This window comes from Apostichopus japonicus, chromosome 12, assembly GCF_037975245.1.
Source record: "Apostichopus japonicus isolate 1M-3 chromosome 12, ASM3797524v1, whole genome shotgun sequence".
NCBI lineage: Eukaryota > Metazoa > Echinodermata > Holothuroidea > Aspidochirotida > Stichopodidae > Apostichopus > Apostichopus japonicus.
In genome coordinates, this window is record NC_092572.1 from 22,300,489 (window position 1) to 22,322,409 (window position 21,921).

General features: G+C 36.2%; 1 protein-coding gene across 5 annotated transcripts in view; it reads left to right on the forward strand.

The window, feature by feature from the left end:
• LOC139977230 (uncharacterized) overlaps nucleotides 1-21,921 on the forward strand; it is a 188,221-nt gene that overhangs the window by 73,465 nt on the left and 92,835 nt on the right. For 3 of the 5 annotated variants that reach the window (XM_071986467.1, XM_071986468.1, XM_071986471.1), the window contains exon 3: nucleotides 20,041-20,174. In XM_071986467.1, the coding sequence (XP_071842568.1) occupies nucleotides 20,041-20,174 (134 nt within the window). Of the gene's footprint in view, nucleotides 1-8,564; nucleotides 8,766-11,000; nucleotides 11,570-20,040; nucleotides 20,175-21,921 lie in introns of those variants that run through there. The other 2 variants (XM_071986469.1, XM_071986470.1) reach the window with 2 other exon arrangements.

The window sequence follows — 21,921 nt, forward strand, 5'->3', positions numbered from 1 at the left end:
CCTCTGAAACTCTTTACTGAAGCTTCTTTAAACCTTGCTGACAGGCACCATAATTCATCTTTTTCTATATTAACCTTCTCTTACAGTTTGTTTTCCCTCATTACATATATATCATCTCTTCTTCTGTTGTTGTCTTGGTTTCTTTGCATTTTATTTTCCTCATCAAGTTTTTTTTTTCATTCCTTCCCTTCTTTACTCTTCTTGCTCAGTTCTCAATTCCCGGTAAAATGTTAATGTCATCAGTAATGCATGTCTCGAAATGAGAATAGGAAAAATAGGAAGATTTATGGGCTTATTAACTTCACTGCCACAATATCTGCATTTGGACACGTTCCTTTTTAATGAAGGTTTTTTTATCTTTTTTTTTATCTGATTCTCCATTTTTAGCATATATGCATTTGCCACATCTTTCAGTTCCTAGCAGCATTTTTTCTTCTTATGAATTCTTCCCTCCACCCCCCCCATCCCCCCCATCATTTTCTCTTTTGTGTCTTTTATTTATATGTCATACACAAGTCTTTCTTTCAAAGGCTTGGGGTATCATTGATCAATTAGATCAGAAAAAGTAGGTAGATGATGAATTATTGAAAAAGTAGGTTTGTCATTTCTTAAAGGTCAGTTCATTTAATGTACCATTAGAATCAATATGCCTTTGTGTGTTGAAAATATGTTATTCGAAGTTATTTTTATGGTTAGAGTGTGTTTATTCCCAGGAAAAGTAAATCAGATTTGTTATTCTATCATCGTGGTTAAGTATAATTTGTCTATAGTATACAAGTGTAGAGCGCTCCTGACGCAATTCATTCTTTTTTAACTCAAGTTGTTGATCTAATGCTTTGCTGCCCAAGCAAGAATTTTTCCCATAAATGAATGATACAGTCATATCGCAATTGCTCAACAGATGACAACAATCATTTGTGTTAAATTCTTTGCAGAAAGTAGACCAAGCTGGCCACTTGTGGTATTGAATAATCTTGCAACACTTACACGCAAACTGTTTTCTATTTTTTTCTTTGTCTTTCCTTTTCAGTTTTGCCCTCCCCACCCCCACCCCCCTCCTCCTCCCATGTTGCTGTTGTTGTTTGTTTGCCTCATGGCTATCCACCCCAGGGACATAACATTGCAAACACAACATATTACTTTCAGATTGTGTTGTGGAGGGTCAAATACGATAAGCATATTCGTCATAGATTAATTTGCTGTGTTTTTCATTATTTTTCATGACCTATCTGATCAATTAAGCATCTTTTATCCTTCTTAGGTAGTTAGGTGTTAGGTAGGATGGATGTAATGCTGTACCCCAAACCCTCACAACTAGTTATCATGTAGAGAGGTAGTATCATGCCACTGATGTGGGCATGAGAGAATGCTCTTACATGGATTCATGATATAATTTGTAAGGAACATTCCATCCATGTTTAGGAGTAGTTTGGCAACCTACACCTGACAGCTTACAGCCCTATGTCATTATGTCTTCAGTTTTACCAATTGATTTGTTGATCTTTGCACAGTTTTGTGAACATTCAGAAACTTTAGAGGAGAAATATCTACAAACTTAATGTATGCAAAACATAATTTTGTGATGCAAATTATTGGACTTTCTGTCCGAGGTTTTCTTCCAGCTGAGGCTCTCAGTATAAATAACCCTGCTATAGGGCTCATCATAATAATTTCAACAAAAACATGAGACATATTAAACTAAATTTAAATAAGAGTAACTTCAATGATAACTCCATTTCTCAAGACAGCAAGACTTTCAATGACTTGAAAGAAATTGCAAGCACATGCTGAAGGTGCTGAATAGGTTTCTATTTTTCTGGTTCCCTTGGAAACCGTTGAAATTGTTTTCCTAGAAGCATTGAAGCTTAAATCTGTGCTAGGTGTGGAGTTCTTCCTGTCCCACTTTTAATGCTATGAGAAAACCCTATCACAAGATCTCGGGGAAGAAGCCAAAGTTATGAGTTATGGCGAAAAGAAGACCATTATTCATACTTTAATTATCTCTTGTATATCTAGAGGAAAATGAGTGGTGTGTTACTCAAGCAACAAACCAAGCATGCAATCAAATCTATTGATGTTTTGAAGAGACAGTTCTTTAAACTTGAAAGGATTTAAATGTTCTTAAAAATATGAATGTATGTATGTATGTATGTATGTATGTATTTTAGATCCTCCTGCAAGCACAAACTCGCGAAGAAGCCATCATTGGGTTATCAAAGCTGCAAGCTGACCGAAGTGAGTCTCTTAGATTCATATTAAACGTCCATGATTACGAATTGTCAATTGTCAACAACTCTGTAACTTGACGACATACATTAATCTTGGACTCGAACTCGGTCCTATTGAGACTATAAGCGGATCCCATCGAGACTATAGGGTTCATGTGAGTTCCATTTGTTAACATATTACTCTGTGTAGAAATGTCACATGACATCCAAGTTTAAAAAGTACTTGTATCCTTTTCACATTCATCTCTGGCGAAAGAAAAGATACAAAATTTCCTCTAAAGATAATATTTTGACTCTTAAGGCAATTCCAATTCTTCTTTGAGGATACCAGAACATCCTAAATGCTTTTAGCTGGGAAAATCATCAGTTTAATCATTCTTGAGAACCAGGTTTTCTCATGATATATTTTTTTTCTAATCCTGCTGTCCTCGGGCAAATATAACAAGGAAAAAGACGCAAAACAAACACAACCAATAACCATCTGCCCAAAAAGTTGTTCTTCCTTAAAACATGTATTTCTTTTGAAAAATATTCCTTCAGGCTTTTGGAGTTTTACGAACAGACCCAGCTTTTCTGAGCAGAACACCAGCTAGAACTGTTAAATGACCTTTCTCATGGATGGACAAAAGTAAAAGGAATGGTTGGTTCTAATTCATTTAGCAGGTGTAGACTATTACTGCTTCCATTAGCGATGAAAAAAAAAAGCTCTTTAGTTCGTATAAACCACCCTTGTGTCAATGCTCCTTGCATTCAAACCAGCCACACTGTTTTGCCATTGGCTAAATCTCTTCTGGTGGAGTCCATTTTTGAAGAGGTGAATAGAATTAATCACACCTCATTGAACATGGGAAATTTGAGACATGGGGGGAAGGTGATTATGAAAGATATAGGAAGAAAGGCTAGGAAAATAGTAGAGGTGGTCATGTTCTGTGAGAGAGTTCATAGGTTCATCTTACATCCAGTCGACTACATTTATTTCATCAGGATTTGTGTATTGAAAACAATGTTGTGCGCTCCTCACCCCCCCTCTCCCCACCCTGCCCCACCCAACAACAGACACAAAAAAATGTGGTCTGGTATTAAAGTTATATTTCTTTAAACTCACACAGATTGTAATTTGAGTAAAATGATGTTATGGTCTCATTATTATTATTATTATTATTATTATTATTATGATGCATTCATTCTATATTGACATTTTATATCTTGTTTTGATACTATTGTGATGTAAAACAGTCACACAATCATGATAATGCATTTTTTGGAGAAGGTTTTGGCTTATTTGCAGAGATCAAGCTAATAAAAACTTAGATATAAGCATTGCATGTCCCTTCTTTTGGACCCAACTTACATTAATTGGAAGCATGTTGTGTGGGCAGGTATATTGACCTTTATACCATTCACAACTGTACAGTAAGTTTTATACTGGCTAGGTATGGTATGCAATCACTGTGACTACAAATATTATGTAATATCTGTTTCAAACCATGGAAAGACTGACTCCTCCACTCACAAGTAAGCAAATTATTCTATAATATAATACTTCCAATAATTTCTACAACCTGTGTTTTATGTTTTCCATAGCCCTAGTTGTGAGGTACTTGGGATTTGTTTCTTAACAATAAAGTTTGCGTCCACCGTGACGGAACTCAAACAATTTGAAGATTTTGCATCCCTTGGCGAAAACATTGTATACTGGATGCAGAATCCTGAGTTCGTAACAATGCTGGTTTTGATTCTGACGTGCTCTAAGTTTCTTATGACAAAATTCCTGGTTGATAGTTTCATTTGTTGCAAACCACACGGAAGAACCAAAGGGACATTGATCAAATATTCCACCAAATGGTGTTTTCCCCTCTTCCCATTCAGAAGTAATCCGTTATCGGTAATTGCAATATTAAATCATTTTGTTTTTCCTGTTTTCTCGACGGAGTGGGCCGCCTTTTATATGCCCTCGTCAAATGATTTTCAAATTTGTCTCGAGTCATTCCTGAGGACAATTGGCGCCTAGCTTGGGACTGAATCTAGATGTGAAACACTGGCCATCTGGGATGGTGAGGAATGCAGTGGAAATTTCAAACTGCCATGGTTCAAGGTTATAAATTAATTCTGAAAGTTAAGGAATTGATCACCTCACAGGCCATTGGGAATGCTTTGACAATTGTAGTCCAATGAAGTTGTGTAGTTTACATGCCTACCCTGTTCCGGGATCAGAGGTCTATATTATTGGATCCAGGCTATAAAATGTAAAGCAGTGTATGGGAATTATTGTGTCTTCACTCCTTTAAGGATACATAGAAGGACCCGCCTATATTAAGGTGACCATATTTTCCTAACTGGAATCAGGGACATTTATTGCATGACTGATATGGGGGAGGGGTCTAAGGGGAGGGGGTGTTTTTTTTTTGGAAAATTTTCAAGTGCCTAAGGTGCTTAGATGTAAACTGGTGATACTTAGAAGCACTTTTTAAATCAATTTTATTTTCAAAAATGTAGCTTTTTCTTATATGAAATTCACTTACTTTACATGGTTCTTTGAGAGCTTGTGAGTTGCTTGTGTCATAAATTCGTGATCAATTGGTCTTAGTGTACTTCTCTGAAGAGTGTATTTTCTTCAATACTTTATTGGTGCTACTGAGCTTAGTGCTGAATTCCACACAAGACATACTGAAATGGGTTCTGACTTTCCACTGTTTCTTCTTTACACTGGCCCACCTGAAATACTGGTTACTTCCGTTCTGCGACTGCACACTTGACTAAATTTTGTTTTTACAATTATTTTACTAATAATGTGGGATATTTTCGAAATTCCTGAACATTTTGACGAATCGGGGACATTTTCGGGGACACTTGTTCATCAGGGACAGCACACTGTAATCGGGGACTGTCCCTGAAAATCGGGGACGTCTGGTCACCTTAGCCTATATGGACTGACATATATTGTAAATGAGATTCTGATTGGTTGGTGGAAGAGGCCATACAATTGGCTGAGATTAGGTATTATGTGATCTAAGTTGATACATAGCCTAGCCTATTTGTTTTCTTAGCCTAGCTATTTAAATGATCTATTTCCTTGATGACTTGATCAACTGAGTCTCCACCTAATGGCAATGAGAAGAGGATGGCATTAATTTATACATTGTAGGGATATGAGAAATTGCCAAAAGATTGTAATATTGGCGTTTTCTTGGAATTACTATCTAATATGCACCCTTTCCACATATAGTAGCAAAAACATGAATTGATTCAGTTGTAAGATATTGTCAAACATAATTTTGAAGTGATTTTAACTTTCTTATTATATTTGATTGACTACCTGTTTTAACGTTTCTGCCACCTGAGTTAACTCTAATCATTCAAGCCTAAACCCCTCAACACAAGCGACAGTTTGAAAAATTCTCGTACAGAAAGAAGCGTGGGAACTTGTAAGTTGAATGGTAAATTGAGCTACTTGACACAGGAAATAGAGGCCTCCTATGTCTGTCTGGCATTTCATGGTCCATGGAGCTGAAGCGTGTAAGTGCGAAGTACAAGATGTCCTATAATTTGATACTATTTCTTAATTATCTTAACACCCTTGCTCAGACTTTGCGTTAACTCTTACATTTTCTCACACTTGACACACTCACTATTCAGCAAGTTAAACAAGCCACACCATAGGAATCCAGGGTTTACTGGCAATAAGAACTAGTGTTACATTATGTACACATCAAACCATCTCGAAGTAATGATACTTTCTAACAAGTTTGCTGACTTTTTCAGTATCGTGTTAGTGTTAACTTTACTAAACCTAAAAAGATTAAATTTGTTTCTTGGTCATTTTTGTTAATCATCTCTTCTAGAGTCAGTCTTGCAACAATTGTCCCTTCATACCTGTTACAGTAAACCCATTAATGTAAATAGGGCCCTTCAAAATTCATGCAGTTTTTTCAAACTTTTGTATATATAAAGGCAAAAGTTAGAAATTGCACAATTTGTACAGAATCTGTCATTTTTGACACTGGGCATACAGAAAAAGGAAAAACTACCCTTAATTCTCTGTTTCATATATATATTTGAATATGTTGTTACTGTAGTGTTTTCATGTTTATAGGGAACTAAAGTGGAAATAAGTCTGCTTGTCAGACTTTTCTATGTCATATAAGCACTTTGTTTTGTTCACTTTCATCAGGTATTTTTCTACGTTGTTTGGCTAATTTGAATGTTGTGCGAACAAATCAATTCAAATCAAGGGAGAGTGACGTTTGTTACTGTTACCAAATATGCAGGGGGTAGGAGCCGGGGGCACGTGCCCCCCCCCACATTTTTCCAAAATAGCAAATGTGCCCCTTTGATGAAGAACTGTCTTTTGCGCGGACCATGGGTTGGGGCGAAGCGTTCAAGAAAATTTTGGCCGAAAATGCCTCCCAGATCTCTGGAAATGGCACTTCCAAGGCCTTGTAAGTTGCATCTAAGCATTTTCTATTTTGAAATTACTAGCGATATCATAAAAAAAGAATATGCTCAAGGGAGGAGCGGTCGCCCCCTTCGCCCCCCCCCCCCCTTGGCTACGCGCCTGGCTCTAGTATTGGTCTTTGACTATTAATGTGATGGTTATTATATATGTGCATATATGCGAGATTACAAGAAAGGAATGTCTTTTCACCAAGTTTATATATTTAACACAACTGTTAAGGACTCAAGATCGATGTGATAAGAAACTATTACATTTTGGAGATAAAATTCAAACTTTATAACATCCTTGAAAGGTTCCACGCTTGATGATTGGAGAAGTTCAACAGGTAATGACGTGTGACAGTTTAGTCCTGCATTATTCCAATTCCAATTATAAAGCCTAACCAAGCTCATTGTTGTCAAAAGTCCTGCAAAATCAATGGGATTATTTGTTGGGTCACTGCGGTGTGCGTGGCACATCTCCATATGGCTGCAGTCATAGTGGCCCCATATATGCATTTCCACTCAATATAAAGAATTAAAGAGAGATGCAGATACAAACTGTTGCTAAGGGTTTGGAGAGGAAGGGGGGGGGGGACAGAATTGAAGCAAATATTTCTTGGAATGTACGACTCAGTTAATCTGATTTCTTTTAATATTGGGATGGGAGTAAGAGTCTTACATGAAAATATATCTTGTACTGATCACCATAAAATAAACCTTTGCTTTACTCCCAGGGTTATTACAAATTTATCTAGAGTGGTTTTCTTATTCATCGATTTCCCTCCTATTGGATGGGCGCAAACCCTTTGTGGGAGTAAGTGGAGGTTTGGCAGTGGTCGTATAATTCCCATCCTAGCTACCACCTCCCTCTCTCCAGATGGAATGAAGTGAAATCCAGAGGTTCAACCGTCATTTTGTATCATCCAGGGGGTGAGGGTGAGGGGGAGGGGGAGGGGGAGGGGGGTTGACATACACATTGAATATTCATGTAGTCTAATGTACACTAGGATAATCTGTAATATTCCGTCTGCCGGTTGAGAGGGCCCTTGATTATATATTGTGGGGGATAAAGTCCCCCTCCCCCACCCCTGAAATAAACATGTTTCACCCCCTCATGAAATCGTGTTTGTCTTCAAGAGATAGTTTAGTAGCACTGACTGTACAATACTACACTCCTCTCCAACAAATTTCAGAAGCAGCTCTACAGATTTCAATGATCAAACAAACTAAACCTTTCATAGCTTCTTCTTTCACCTAAGTAACAGTTTGTAAAGCAGAAAACATATTGATGGTTATTAATTCCAGCAAACACAAAAACATTTTTATAACGTTATTAAAATGTTTCCTCCTTTGTTTTGATAATGTTATTTGTGGTGTAATAAGTATGTCACGAAAACGTTTTCAGGCTATTATTTCAAATCATTTTTTTCATTAAAACATGAATATAACATTAATATCTCATAAAATTGTTATGCTGACGTTTTTATAGCACCACATTTAACGTTTTAAAAACATATTTTAAAGGCTCTTTTAAAAATGTTATGATAACGTTTTGTGTTTGCAATTGACTTTCTTGCAAATTTGACTCAAAAAAATTGTTTGCCAAAGTCTACATGAGTAAAGTTTTCAAATTTGCAGCAAGGATCATCCTGAAACTAAGTTAGCTTATGTTTGCACGATTCCTGATAGTTTGCTGCAATAGTTTTCTGCATGGACGCTGCCTACAGCATGACAGTGTCACACCGTCCCTTGCATTCTGTACATTCAATACCAGAAATGATTACTACATGAGGTGGCCAGTCTGTCTGTTTGTCTGGTGTTATCCACACATGTGTTTGTTAGTGCACTATCACTCACCGTAGGATTAATGCACCAGTTATTCTTTGGCAGTCCCAGGGAGAGGACACAACTTTTGTTGGAGACGCTCGGCAAGGAAGAGCTGATCACTATAGAAACTCAACTGTTTTTGGATTGGTCAATAAATTTAACACAAATTTCTTTCTGTGGGAAGTCATTGAACATGTAAGGACTCTGGAATCTCTTTTTGGTTTATCAGTGATAAAAGTGCAGAGAATCGCGAAATATATTGCTGTGGGAAGAGTAAGTCAGTTTATAGTGAATGGAAGAGTAAATACAAAATCAATAGTCAAATGCTTTTGAAGTTGTGGTTTTTGCCTTTGATATCTTTTGGAAAGTTTGTTTATTCTGTGGTTTTCATCATGTGTGCTTGGATTCTTTTACCATTAAGCTGGTTATCTACCTTGCTCTTTTAAGTTCTTGTGGAGATTAGCTTTATTCCATCTATTTACTATTTACAGTGTAGCAACATATCTTGTTCAGGACCATAGTTATTGCTCTTGTTTCTTTTAACTAATCTTTTATCAACTTTGTATTCTGTTTTGTGTTGTATCTCAATCTGAAAGCAAAGCTTGTTTGAAAACCGCAGGAGAGAAGCATACCAAAGCCGACAAATTTACATCTCACCATTGGGACGGAAAAAATGATATTTATGTGAAATTTCATTCTCATTCCAGCTCCGATCCAAATAATCCATATTACTGGTTTAAAAAGGATATACGATTTGGTGGATTTTTTCTTGTCTCTGCAATCGATGATTTTTAAGTTCCCTAAGCCCAGATGCAAGGATTCATTGCAAGTTTCCTTTAAGGAAATACATATTTAATATCAGTAAATCAGATAAGATATGCTAGATTAATATTGCCTTTCATTGTTATAGGATGCCTAAAGAAAGACTCTTTTGCTTTTTAAACAGAGAAATGTTTCTACGCTAATAGAAAAAAAAAAAACTGGGAGATTAGTGCACTAGAGCTATTGAAGGGAAAGTTGATATTGTAGAATGATGAGATGTTGATTTAGAGGGATTACTGACAAAGTGTTGGATGTTTTTTTTTTCTTGCTTTACAGCTACGCACAGTAGTTGCACAACTAACTAATATAGAATGCTGCTCAAAGCTACCAAAAAATATATCTCTATATACTGTTGGAAATGCAGTATGTTGAATTGGTTACCAACCTTCTGAACAGTATAAGATTATCAGAAAAATGCCAAGTTGAGTTTAATAATTTGCAGCCTTAGCATCACGATCATAATCATCATCTTTATGAGTTGTACAGTAGTTGTGTGCATTGAGAGGAAGACCTAGATAGCAGAGGCACGGCCAGAGCAAAGAGAATTTGTCTCAAAGAGGAATATGTAATTTGATATCAGAAGGCTAATATGCGAGTCAATATTTGACTGGAAATGTTTTTGTGTACTTTGATCCGAAATGAATCGTTTGGTTTCGGAGGAATTAATGTCTGTTGACTTTTGGGCTTCTCTTCATGGGAATAGGATTACTTGGAGAACATGGGCAAAAAAGGAGGGAAAATTGTTTTTGAAGATCTGAATTTGAGATTGTGTAATGGAAATATATCTTGATGCCTGTAGGGATATTAATTTCATAAAGACCCAGTTTTACAGTGAGGTCTAGGCTATCTGACAAAAGACTAGGGCTAGAGTATATTACATACTAGCAGGATTGGGGGAAGAGTAAGGCATATTAGTGTGTTGTTTTAAAATTTAATAAATTAGTCTTCATGAAAGTGAGACGGCTCATTATTAGTCTTTAGTTTTAAATCCCTAACACTATAAGTAATTAGCTCGACTATTCAAGTTTCAATTTGGCAGCAGTAGGAAAAGGATGAAACTATTGTGACTTAATTGGCCTATTATATGTCAATAATTAAATAGCAAAACTGTCCAGGGAACGAAATTCCAGAATTGACTTGAATATTTAAATAATCACTGATTAATTAGTTATGTTCATTTGGTGGAAACACTTGAAGGGGTTTGTCTTAGTATAACATCGTGGTTTGAGCAACAGCTGATAGGTTTGCTGAGATTGACCAATCAACTCCAAGAAGCTGCTGTAATAAAACTCAACAAGTTGTAACATACAATTGTGTCAAACATTGCTGATCTTATACAAAACAGTTTCGATAAGAGCGTCACTATAGTTACTGATATAAAGGCAATCTGAAAATATCTGGTAAAACCCAAAAACATTCACAATACTGACTAGCGTAAGACAAGCATTGGTCTTTAATTTCAGTGATTGTGGTTCGATCAGTGAACCAATTGGTTAGCTAAGCACATTGTACATTGAAAGTTAAATTGATAGCGTGGTTAAGTGCTTTTAATGTTTGCAATCTATGTCTGCTTGTTTAGCATGTGACCATCCTACTACCATGATAGTTTGTATTATTGCTTTAATTAGTAGTTTAATTAATAAGTTAATTAGTTTGGGTATTCCCCTTTCTTTCTCTCCTCATCAGTTAAAACAATCAGTGGGTTTTACACAATCAGAGGGAACTGCAGTTATGACGATATAACAAAACCTATCACAGAAAACTCCAGTAAAACTTGAAGAACCTTCGCAATAAACTTTCATAAAGCTCGCAATAAAACCAAACTTAAAAGGAAAAAGTAGAACAAGCGAAAGTTTACATCGTCAAAATTACATTCTGGATTTGACTCCCTAAAGATTGCTCTCCAACCGAGAAAACTCTTGGATCGTGACTGTGGATAATATGAGCTGTCGTCAGCCAGCTTACAATTTGTTTTCATTTCATCAAGAATTGTTCTACTTTTAGCGGTGGCAGCATTCAAACCCATCTTATTTCATTCCTGATACTGTCTGTGACTTTCCTACTCCTATATTAATGTTCTGCTTGTAACATTCGGTGCGAGGGTTTTTTAAAGACATGTCTTCTTTCTGAGAGTTTTGAAGGTGGAGTTTTATGTTTCTACTGTCTGTGCTAAACTACTCTGGAATAGCCATCATATAGTGCTATGATGATGTTGATGCTTCATTGGACAAAACTATTTATTTTAATATTGTTTGGTGAGTAAAAATCTTCACTTTTACATTACTTTATATTTTTTGCTTCCAGACTTGGTGCCCATTAACCATTATGGTTTAATAGCATTTTTTAATATCGCATCATAAATATGTGTAGAAATAGTCAAATGAAACCGGGAGAGTAGGTACTGTAAGTTAAATTGCGGATAAACTACAACACAGTCATGGATAGTTTGACAGTTGGTTTAATTTCAACTGTTGAAAACTTTAATTTTGCAAATAAGGTACAATAGTTTAGCATTGATGTCAAACATTCTATATGTTTCCTAATGTTTGCTCCTATGCAGCAACAACCTCGAAAATGGTTAACAATATGACATATTCTGCAGGTGTTTAAATTATATACCAACTGAATCCATTTTTACCTTAAATCATAAGATTCCGCACTCAATGGAAATTACAGTGTATAATATAAATGCCAAATCATTTTTACTATAGTTCGTGAGATATTCTTTCATTTAGTATTTTTATTTTTGTGGGAGTGTTTAGGAGTGTTGTTAGCTCAGTGGGTAACGCCAGTGCCTTTCAATCATAAGGTCCCGAGTTCGAGTCACTCCAAGATTAATGTATGTCATCCAGTTACAGAGTTGTTGACAATTGACAATTCATAATCATGGACGTTAAATATGAATGTAAGAGACTGACTTCGGTCAGCTTGCGGCTTTGATAAGCCAATGAGGCTTCTTCACGAGTTCCTGCTTGCAGGAGGATCTTAAATACATACATAGATATGAGCATATTCAGTTTTTATTCCTATGTTTTACTGTGTAACGTACCTAACAATGATTCCATCACAGCCCCATCTCCTGACCAAATGTGATGGTGGCTCAGATAAATTATGATGGGATGGAAGGGTGACAAAATCCCAAAATTGGCTTTTATGGAAAGGAAAAAGTGTTGTGATAGTTTGTGATAGGTACTATGTACGTGTGATAGGAAGCTTTACCTTACATAAAACTTATGGAAATTTTAAAATTGGAAAAGTAGGAAGCCTTACGAGAATTGATTAAAAAAGGGATGATTTACAAGAGACGGTGACTGACTTTCACCCGTCTTGACACACTGATGCGTCTGTAATATGATAAAGGTCACTCATGTCATTTGGCACCTAACTGCTGAAAATTCATCACCAATTGAATGTCAGAAAGGGGCCATAAAAAAAAAACTCTCCTGTTTCTACTGTTATTTGTTAAGCTCGATTAGATGAGTTGGACATAAAGTTGTTGTAATTAAATTGTTATTTATTTACTAATTTCCAACAAAAAGAAACCCACCCAAGACAGGTTTGTATGGAATAATTAGACTGTTTTCAGATCTTCCTTTTCGTGGGCAATATTCTGGGTTGAAACAGACTTTGGATTTTATTCTGCATCGGAGACAATTTAATGTCTGTTAATTTAATCTGTTAGTAGTCACTTGAATGTGTTTGCCTAACATCCAAATAGCTGTATTGTAAGAAATAACGTCCTGCAGTAGTCATGTAGAAAAAGTAACAATCGAAGACGACAACGATTACGACGACAGCGTATAGCTTAGAGACAAGAATTTTTGATCTGGAATGGAAACTGGTGAATCAAACTTAGTTATTGTCTCCACAAGCAGAGAGAGCAGTTCCTCCACTTACTGCAAAAAACCCACTCAACTGAAAGAACACTCCAGAAGTACTCTATTTGTATGCAAAGTTGATTAAGTTTGAATATCAGCAATGTCAGCAGCATCTATGAGTGAATTCAATAATATTGAAAAGACTTGTGAAAGATATAATGCCATGAACATCTCAGAATTTACCTATGATACAGTGTTACCTCAAATGGAGGACATACCTGGGAAGTTAGTGTGGGTGGCCCTTTGTCCTGTGTAACACTGTTATGTAGGTAATTGTGTGTGTGTGTTGCACTATGTATATGCCTGTCTGTGCATTTGGGGAAGAGGGAGTTGACTTTCCCCCAAAAACATTAATCAAAGTAAAGTTAATTGGTCTTGTACATAATCATAATTGTATATTATTAACAAGTTACTGACTTGGGAACTTTTGCTTGAGTTTAGGTGATGTCTCATAGCAAGTGTTTGAATGAAGGAAGCAAGTAACTTGATAGCAAATGTAATCGGTGAATAATGACATGTGTGAGACCTATTATTGCACTACTTTACTACTTAAGTCTACTTAAGTACTACTTAGGTACTACTGTACTACTTAAGTCAGGCCTGACAATGAATGTTAATGATCTAACATTTCTTATGTAGATTGTTGTTACCCTTTTTTTTTTTAATTGAAAGAAGGAATATAAACTTTTTACCAAATTAATTGCCATTTTAAACACAAAGGAACCTACATGTAGAACTGTAAATCAGGAAAAATGACAGATTGCATAGTTCATCATGATCCTCCCAAGCAGGTCAAACAATCTTGGCTGTTTTAAACATCTTAAGGATGTGGGATTATGGCTGAACAAAACATAAGTGTAACAAGATTTTAAATTGCCAACTAAATATTGCTGTTAGTAGAGAGAGAGGTGTGCTTATGAAATGTACCAGTCACTTGTATTACTACACTGGCAAAAACATTCAACTCATCCAAACTGTACATAAACCTAATGTTTTTGTGAAGTCTTAGAGGTAGCAAGCATTCCATAGCTGTTACTCATCCACATTGAGGATTAATAAGTTACATGATCTGCCGGTTGACTTAGTAGGAGTGTGTTTGTTCTAGCTCTGGATTAGCCAACATCATCCTTTCTCAGCAGATAAATTGGACTGATAGCATACCAGTACTGATCAGTGTTTCCCATGATCACTTGTATACACACACAACCCAAGAACAAAACAATTTAGTTTCTACCTAATATAAAAAAAAGTACTTTTGTTCTGTTTTGGGATTGTTTTGTTGCATTTTGTTAAGATAGTAATAAGCGAAACTATGTAGATGTAATTAGCAATTGAACTTAATTTCCATAATGTGGACTGACCACACAGTATTGAAGTATTCATAAAAGGAAATCATGAGGATGAAACACAAATTAAACAATGACAAACCATACATAAAAAAGTTCAAGATATTTTATCCTTTGACGTTAAGATGATTTGAATAAATTTAAAAAGAAGAAAAAAATTGTAAGAAAAGGAGGAAACCTTTCATCGTTACGTTCATTGCACGATTTCAGTTGCTGATTTTTATGGATAAAATGACAAACTTATGAAATTTTTAATCTCTTATTTTACTAGCCTTATTTGTTACATCTCTCCTTTTTATAAATTTTTTCTTTCTTTTTGAAAGTAACGTGCTTGGCTACATTTTCTTGGGTCCCTGTAAGTCTGTGTACTTAACATCACTAACATGTTTACCCTGTATATTTGCCCGATGACAGCCAGTAAACACACAGGACACAGTGTCATGTTTGCACTCTGGGCACTAACAAGATTGTTAGGAGGGATAAGAAGGGAGATCAGATTGGTCCATCAATAAATATGCAGTGCTCAGAGGATTGTGTTTGTCTACTCTGACAGACGACATAGCAGTCTCATGACTTTATACGCTGGACTTCAATTGATGTCATCTTAGTAAACACTTTGAAGGGTGGATACAGCTCAGATCAGCTATAAGGATATTAAGATCATGATATTTGATGATGACCTAATTATCATTAATGAACAACTAAAGTAGTGCTGGTTTCTATGTAATCTGCATTGAGAAGGGAGTGAGTTGTGTATGCATGGTGCATAAACTATGGACATAGGAGATGGCTGAGTTAAGGGAAAGAAGGGTGTTCAAGATGGAAGAAGTTGGGTCAAGAATATAGTGTTACTCTTTCTGTTCATATTGTAACTTGCCTAATGTTAATTAATGATTAATTAATAATTGTCCATCCATGTTGTAGAGCTGTAGTAGTTTACAATAAACAGCTTTTCCTTGTTTCTTCAATGTGCTATTATTACACTGAGACATTGACACATAGTGATGTTGTCAATGTGCTTCGATGGGCCCTTCATTTTACTTCATTATTACTACCACAGTGAATGGTAAAGGTAAAGCAATGTCTTTTAGTTTGGCCTAAGATTATCAATTATATACAGCATCTAGAAGAGTTACTACAATCAATCCATTTATGCCTGTGTAATTGTCAACAAATACGTAGTTTAGTTTAAACTTGTAGCCTTTTAACAATTCTCTACTTCTTTCTATAGGCAGCTGCAATTATTTTATTTTCAGTTCTTTTTTTTTTTCCTTCTATTTTTTTTTTGCCTTGTGGGTTTGCGTGCAGCAGGAAACTCTTCGGCCACTGAACTGTCGAGTCCTTTCACGAACGTATTGACCGAAAATCCCAAAGAAAAGCAACGGCATAATGAAAAGGTTCTTTGGTTGAACTCTAAGAGCAAGTTTCAAGGAGATCATTAAGGAAAGAAAAAAGATCCCTTTCATAAGAGAAGTGATGCCCTGAGCAGTTTATTGTTCAACCTTTTGCCTAGTCCTCCACTTTTCTCATAATAGCCAATCAAACACACAAAAGTTACATGAACTTGATCAAGGACTTTGACATGTTTGCTCAGCCTACTTGAGAAAATAGCATTAGAGATTAGCTGTTTTATAACACTAGGCTTAAAGGCTTTTAAGTCCTCATAGAAGGTCAATGCAGTCACTTGAGTACTTCCATGCTAAGTGCCTTTCAATGGCAGTTCTTGTTTACTTTTTGATTCTGGATGGAATAGGAAACTAGCTGCATGGAAAGTGAAATTTGCCCTTTAAACTATGTATAGACATTGCAATTGAATTTGGATTTGTTAAAATGGTAGAAACGTTTTAAATCATTATTTCTTGTAAAGAAAGTATAATTTAAAACATGATCACAGTGAGCTAAATGATACTTTAAAGATGGGTTTCCCAAAAGGTGATATTAAGCAGATCATGCATTTTTTTTTATTGAAAGGAGAAACGACTTTTCAATAAATTAATTACCATTTTAAACACAAAGGAACCACGTAGAACTGACAATCAGGAAAATGACAGATTGCATCCCCTCTGAGAAAATGATTTAAAGTACACCATGTGACCATTTTTGAAAGTCCTAGCAAATTTTAGAGAGAGAATTTGTTTGAAACCACCACCCAAATGAGCACGATTGGTTCCATGTCACCCTAGCTGACTAGCAGCCAGCAAATTTTTGGCAACATGTACTTTTAGTACTACGCAAGAAATATTCAATACTGTATGTTAGTAAACCAAATAACAGTCACTTGATTTTTATTCCTTGTGGGAAACGCAAAAGGAATCTGTTTAATGGAGATGGTTATGCATGTGTCTGTATATGTATTGCATTCAACAGCTCGAAAGACTGGAAGCTTTCCAAAAGTAGATGAAGTAGTTCATGTACTTACAGTGTATATGATTCATCTCAAGGTCAAATAATTCTATTTTTTATCTGTGAATGTGAAGTGTCATTTGCAATCAAAAAGTTGAGCGTAGTGTTCTCGTATAAAACATGGCAAGAACTGACAATGCCTGTTTGCATCCTGGATTTTCTTCTTTCATGTCTCTACTGTAGAGACATACATACTAATATTGATATTGTTTGGATACTGTCTGTATGTTAGAGCTATCACATGATTCATGAATCAAGTTAAACCATCCTCTGGGACATTCATAGCCTATAAACTCAAGCATAGCAAACTAACTGCTAAAGCTATACACTTATAGCAGGGTTCTATAGCTGATATATATATTATTACTGGGGTTCTATAACAGGGATTTTATATCCATGGCTCTACAGCAGGCATTGGGTTCTATAGCTGTGGCTCTATATCAGGGATTCTATAACAGGGGTTCTATAGCTGTGGCTCTACAGCAGGGACTCTATAACAGGGGTTCTATAGCTGTGGCTCTACAGCAGGGATTCTTTAACATGGCCTCTATATCTGTGGCTCTACAGCAGGGATTCTATAACAGGGATTCTACAGTCATTTTCTATGAGGGCCAGAGGAAATTATAAGTATGAGAAAATGGCCAAGAGTATTAAAATCTGACTCCCAGATTAAGCAATGTTCAGGTTAGGGTACTTCATTCAAAGGCCTCAGGGGTCCACATTTATACAAGACTGTTGGGCCATTCTCTTTCACATATCTTTGGTGGGCCTGATCTTGCCATATGAGTTGCCCATTGAGGCCCTCTGCTCCATTTGGAAGTTGGCTTTGATGAAGTCTTTCTGAAATGTTCTACACCCTCAATTTATTGCAATAAAATCCAGTATTCCTTAATCAGTCTACAAAGTCTTTGGGTGTATGCAGCAATTATATTAGGTCATGTTATAACACGTGTAAAAGTAAGTTGGCCTGACGTCATGTTATAACCTTAGAATATATATATGCAATGCTTATGTGTAGCATCGTAGAACAAATTGACCAAATATGGTTTACGTTAATTACTTTAAAAGTTAATTACTTAAAAAGTTATCCAGTTCAAAAATTACCATTATGGCAAAATGTTGATGGTTTATTTGGCATGGAAAGTGCATTAAACATAAACTGTAAATAAGGGTGGAGTTGTGTAAGCTGCAGTTAGGTAATCAGCTAATTGAAATGATGTGAAGGCACTTTTCTAGTAACAACAATTGAAGCTTTACCTTTTCGTTTGAGTAGTAATCGATCAAAACAATAAATTGCTTTGAAGCTGGAGAAAGTAGTACTACAGGACTTTCAATGTGACCTATTCAGTAAACATTCAAGTGTTGACTGCTGCAGCACTGTAACACCTCTAGCTTACATGCAGTGTGTAGTTTCCTGTACTTGTGACAAGTAGTACAGGAAATTGATGTATAGATTAAGGTTCCTTGGTTTAGTAGTATTGACTTTGTTCATCTTCTAAAAAGTACAAAGCTGCTATAAATTTAGCGTCAGCTCTACTTAAAAGTCAATGTTCTTCTTATGTACATAAGAAGTTCAGACTGTTTTAAAAGAGTAAAACTACAGGAGATTTTTTAACCATTAATCTGTGGAAATTTGAGGAAATAAGCTGAAAATGAGGGATTGGAGTAGTTGCTATAATGAGCAGTGAAGAGAACTGAAGGTAGATCATGCCTACAGTATGTCAGTTACATTTACTAAGGTTGCATTATAGAGTTTACAACTCTGATTCTTTGCAAACTGGCAAGAACCCAGGGAGGGAAGTTTGTATTACAGCTACAGTACCCTTGTACAAGTATATAGTGTGTTCCATCAGAAATAATGTTCTCCAGCTACCCTTACGTTGCTGTTTCCAATGTTGTCAGGATATGAACGTTTATAATAAGAGCTACACACATTTAAAATTGACAATTTTTGGAGCACATGTAATTCAATTCAAAACAGTTTTATACACCACGACGCCTCATTGTTTAAAGAAGACCTGTTCACAACATCTTAATTAGAGAATTAAATTATGATTGAAGGGGGTGACATTGCCATGCAGGAAGTAACACTTTCATATGACAGATGGCTTGTACATTGCACCCAACATCCACAAGATCTGAGTTCTCCCAGTGTTAGGTATGAGCACTGTGTATTAAAAGTGTGTCAGTATTGTATGCTAATAAATAGACAATGCTGTGTACTAATTATTCATGACATGCTCACAGCAGGGGCTAAGTAAAGGTAATATCCAGAAATGGTAGATATTAGCTTTTCAGTCCTTTTTAGTGAATCCAGTTAAATTCAAATTTGATTGAATTATGGCTTTGTTTAGAATGAAACACTGGTCCTATATGTATCTATGTTATATTAGTTTTTAATGTTTTCTATGAAATAAGTATCATTATGGCATGTCATCCCCCTTTGTAGTCAGTTTGAATTCATGTTTTTTCAATCCAGTGATATTTTCATTTGTCAGGGATACTTTCAAAACATAATTGGATTTCTTCCTCTTAGATCACTATTCTTTAAAGACATTGAAGACTCTCCTCAAACCATGGCGGCCATCTGAAAAAGTTAACTTTCCGTTGCTTGCAAGTGACGTTTTGTTCGTGTCACTACAAAATGCAGACAGTACAGTAATGAAACGTGATACCTTAATTGTTATCTTTAGCTGGACCTGAGATGTCCACCGCTGTATTGTTTGTACACTGTGCTGTGGGTATTGACCGCAGCTGTATGTACTGACTGTAGACTAGTGTCTAATTACCGATGGTAGCAAGCTGTGTGTGTGTATTTTCTTGGATCAATGGTGGTGTCTAACACTTCTGTTACACCTCATTCGAAACTAGGTCATATTACCGACATTAGTTTCTTTTTGCGCGAGTCTTCACACCCTTTAATGTTTTCTAGGAAATAAGTATCATTATGGCATGTCTTCTCCCTTTCTAGTCAGTTTGAATTCATGTTTCAATACAGTGATATTTTCATTTGTCAGGGATACTTTCAAAAAATAATAGGATTCCTTCCTCTTAAATCACTATTCTTTAAGATGAAACTCTGTTCTTTGATCTTTTCAGGTGAAGTCACTTCTCGAAGAACCGAAAATTCACCACCGGAAATAACCGACCACCCACATGACCAGATCGTACCGAGAGACTCGCCAACTACATTGAACTGCAGAGCCGATGGTTATCCCGAACCAGTTATAACGGTAAGCCAAGAAAAAAATCAAATGCAAGGGTAGAAGGTTGGTTGACCAGCTCACACATGTACTGGGAGGAAAACTTTAATAGAAGGAAACTTAGGTCAATAAATTTAGTTTTCAAGGTCAAACTAGAAGTTTGAATCTAAATATAACCTGTGTTCTTTTTTCTTTGATATTTGAGAAATGACGTTAAACCAGGTGAATTTTGGCATTTTTTATTGGTCAGGTTCACTTTCATGTTATTAGAAGTGCCAGACTCCTCTGTAGTTGTTTGAATTTTTATCTAGATATTTCCTGTGTAGATTATTCTGTTCCCTTTCAAACCTCTTTATCACCTTAACATCCCGACCATTTGCATTTTCGAAAGCACACCACCCCTAAGTTTATTTCAAATATTTGCAAGTTCTGTTTGGTAACCTTTCGGGTTTGTTGCTGTAAAGACAATTCATCTGCATCTAAACGATATATTAAGATCATCAAATGGGATTTCTAACTCCTGCCGGCCGTCATCATTTCCAACCAATGACGTAAATATGGTTATTATTCCATAGCGTGGATTTCCTCTGCAGATCTAGCCTCACAGGTGGAATAATTTTGCAATTAATAATTAAATGCTGCCCCTGAAACTGCTGAAAATTGTGGCCTTCTGCTAGTATGGCTACCATATTTGTGTCCTAATGGTTTTTGATCCATGCTGAATTAGAAAACAACAAGCTTTACATTGTCTTAAGGATGGGAAGACTTGAACAAGTTCAATCCCATCACAAACCAACTTGATGCAAACTATGTAGTTCAGACTTTCCCTGATGGAGAATACTATAGCATCACACATTAGACAAACTGAATCCATCCTATACCCAACTGTTAATGATTGATATCTCGTAGACAGGGCCTGGTATACTTTGGCAAGAGTTGTGCATCATGGATATCTCAGTATTGGCTAAGGTAATAATTGATGAATAGTCTCGTGTCTGCCATAATTAATGAGGTCCTAATCTCGGCCATAGCTATTCCTTTTTTCTCAGTTGCGGCGGATATCTAAGTCATCCATTCAGAGTTAGGGCATGGACTTGTCTTGATGTATTTTGTTATTTGCATGATCGATCCCGGCAGTGCCGATACGCTGGTATTTGACTACAATTGTAGCACAGATATTAATATTAAACACATCAAAGAACGTCAATATATATTCTCCGCGCTATGGATTAATTAGTGCTCTGATATTGTTTATCAAATGAAGCGTAATTAAGGTCATATTGTTTACTTACACTAGACAATGAAACTCATTAAGATCCTGATAGCAATATTAGGCCTACAATGCAGAAGGAAATCTCCCTTTGTCAGTGAGAGATGTTTTCTAAACGAGAGCACTGCTAAAGACATTAAATGTTACTGAACGATAACAAACGGGTGACTGTGACGATTTCCGGATTGATACGGGTGAACAGGTGAACTTGGAAGAGCACCGTCCACTGCATGTGGTCACTTTGATGTAGGCCGAGGGTATAGGAATGACTCCATATGGCTGACACAATAAAGTTGAAGGTCCTGCATTTCAAGTGCCCATTATCTCAGTTAGCTAGAATCTGCTAGATAGATCAGTTGATCTCTCTGCTGAGAGTGGGAACGAATGCAGAAATGTAGATCTAAGCCAATTCATAGAACCTCACGTGACCATCTTGTACTATTCCACACTACCGTAAATGACCATGATCGGGCATTAATGTCACTTACCATTATCAGGCACGAGCTT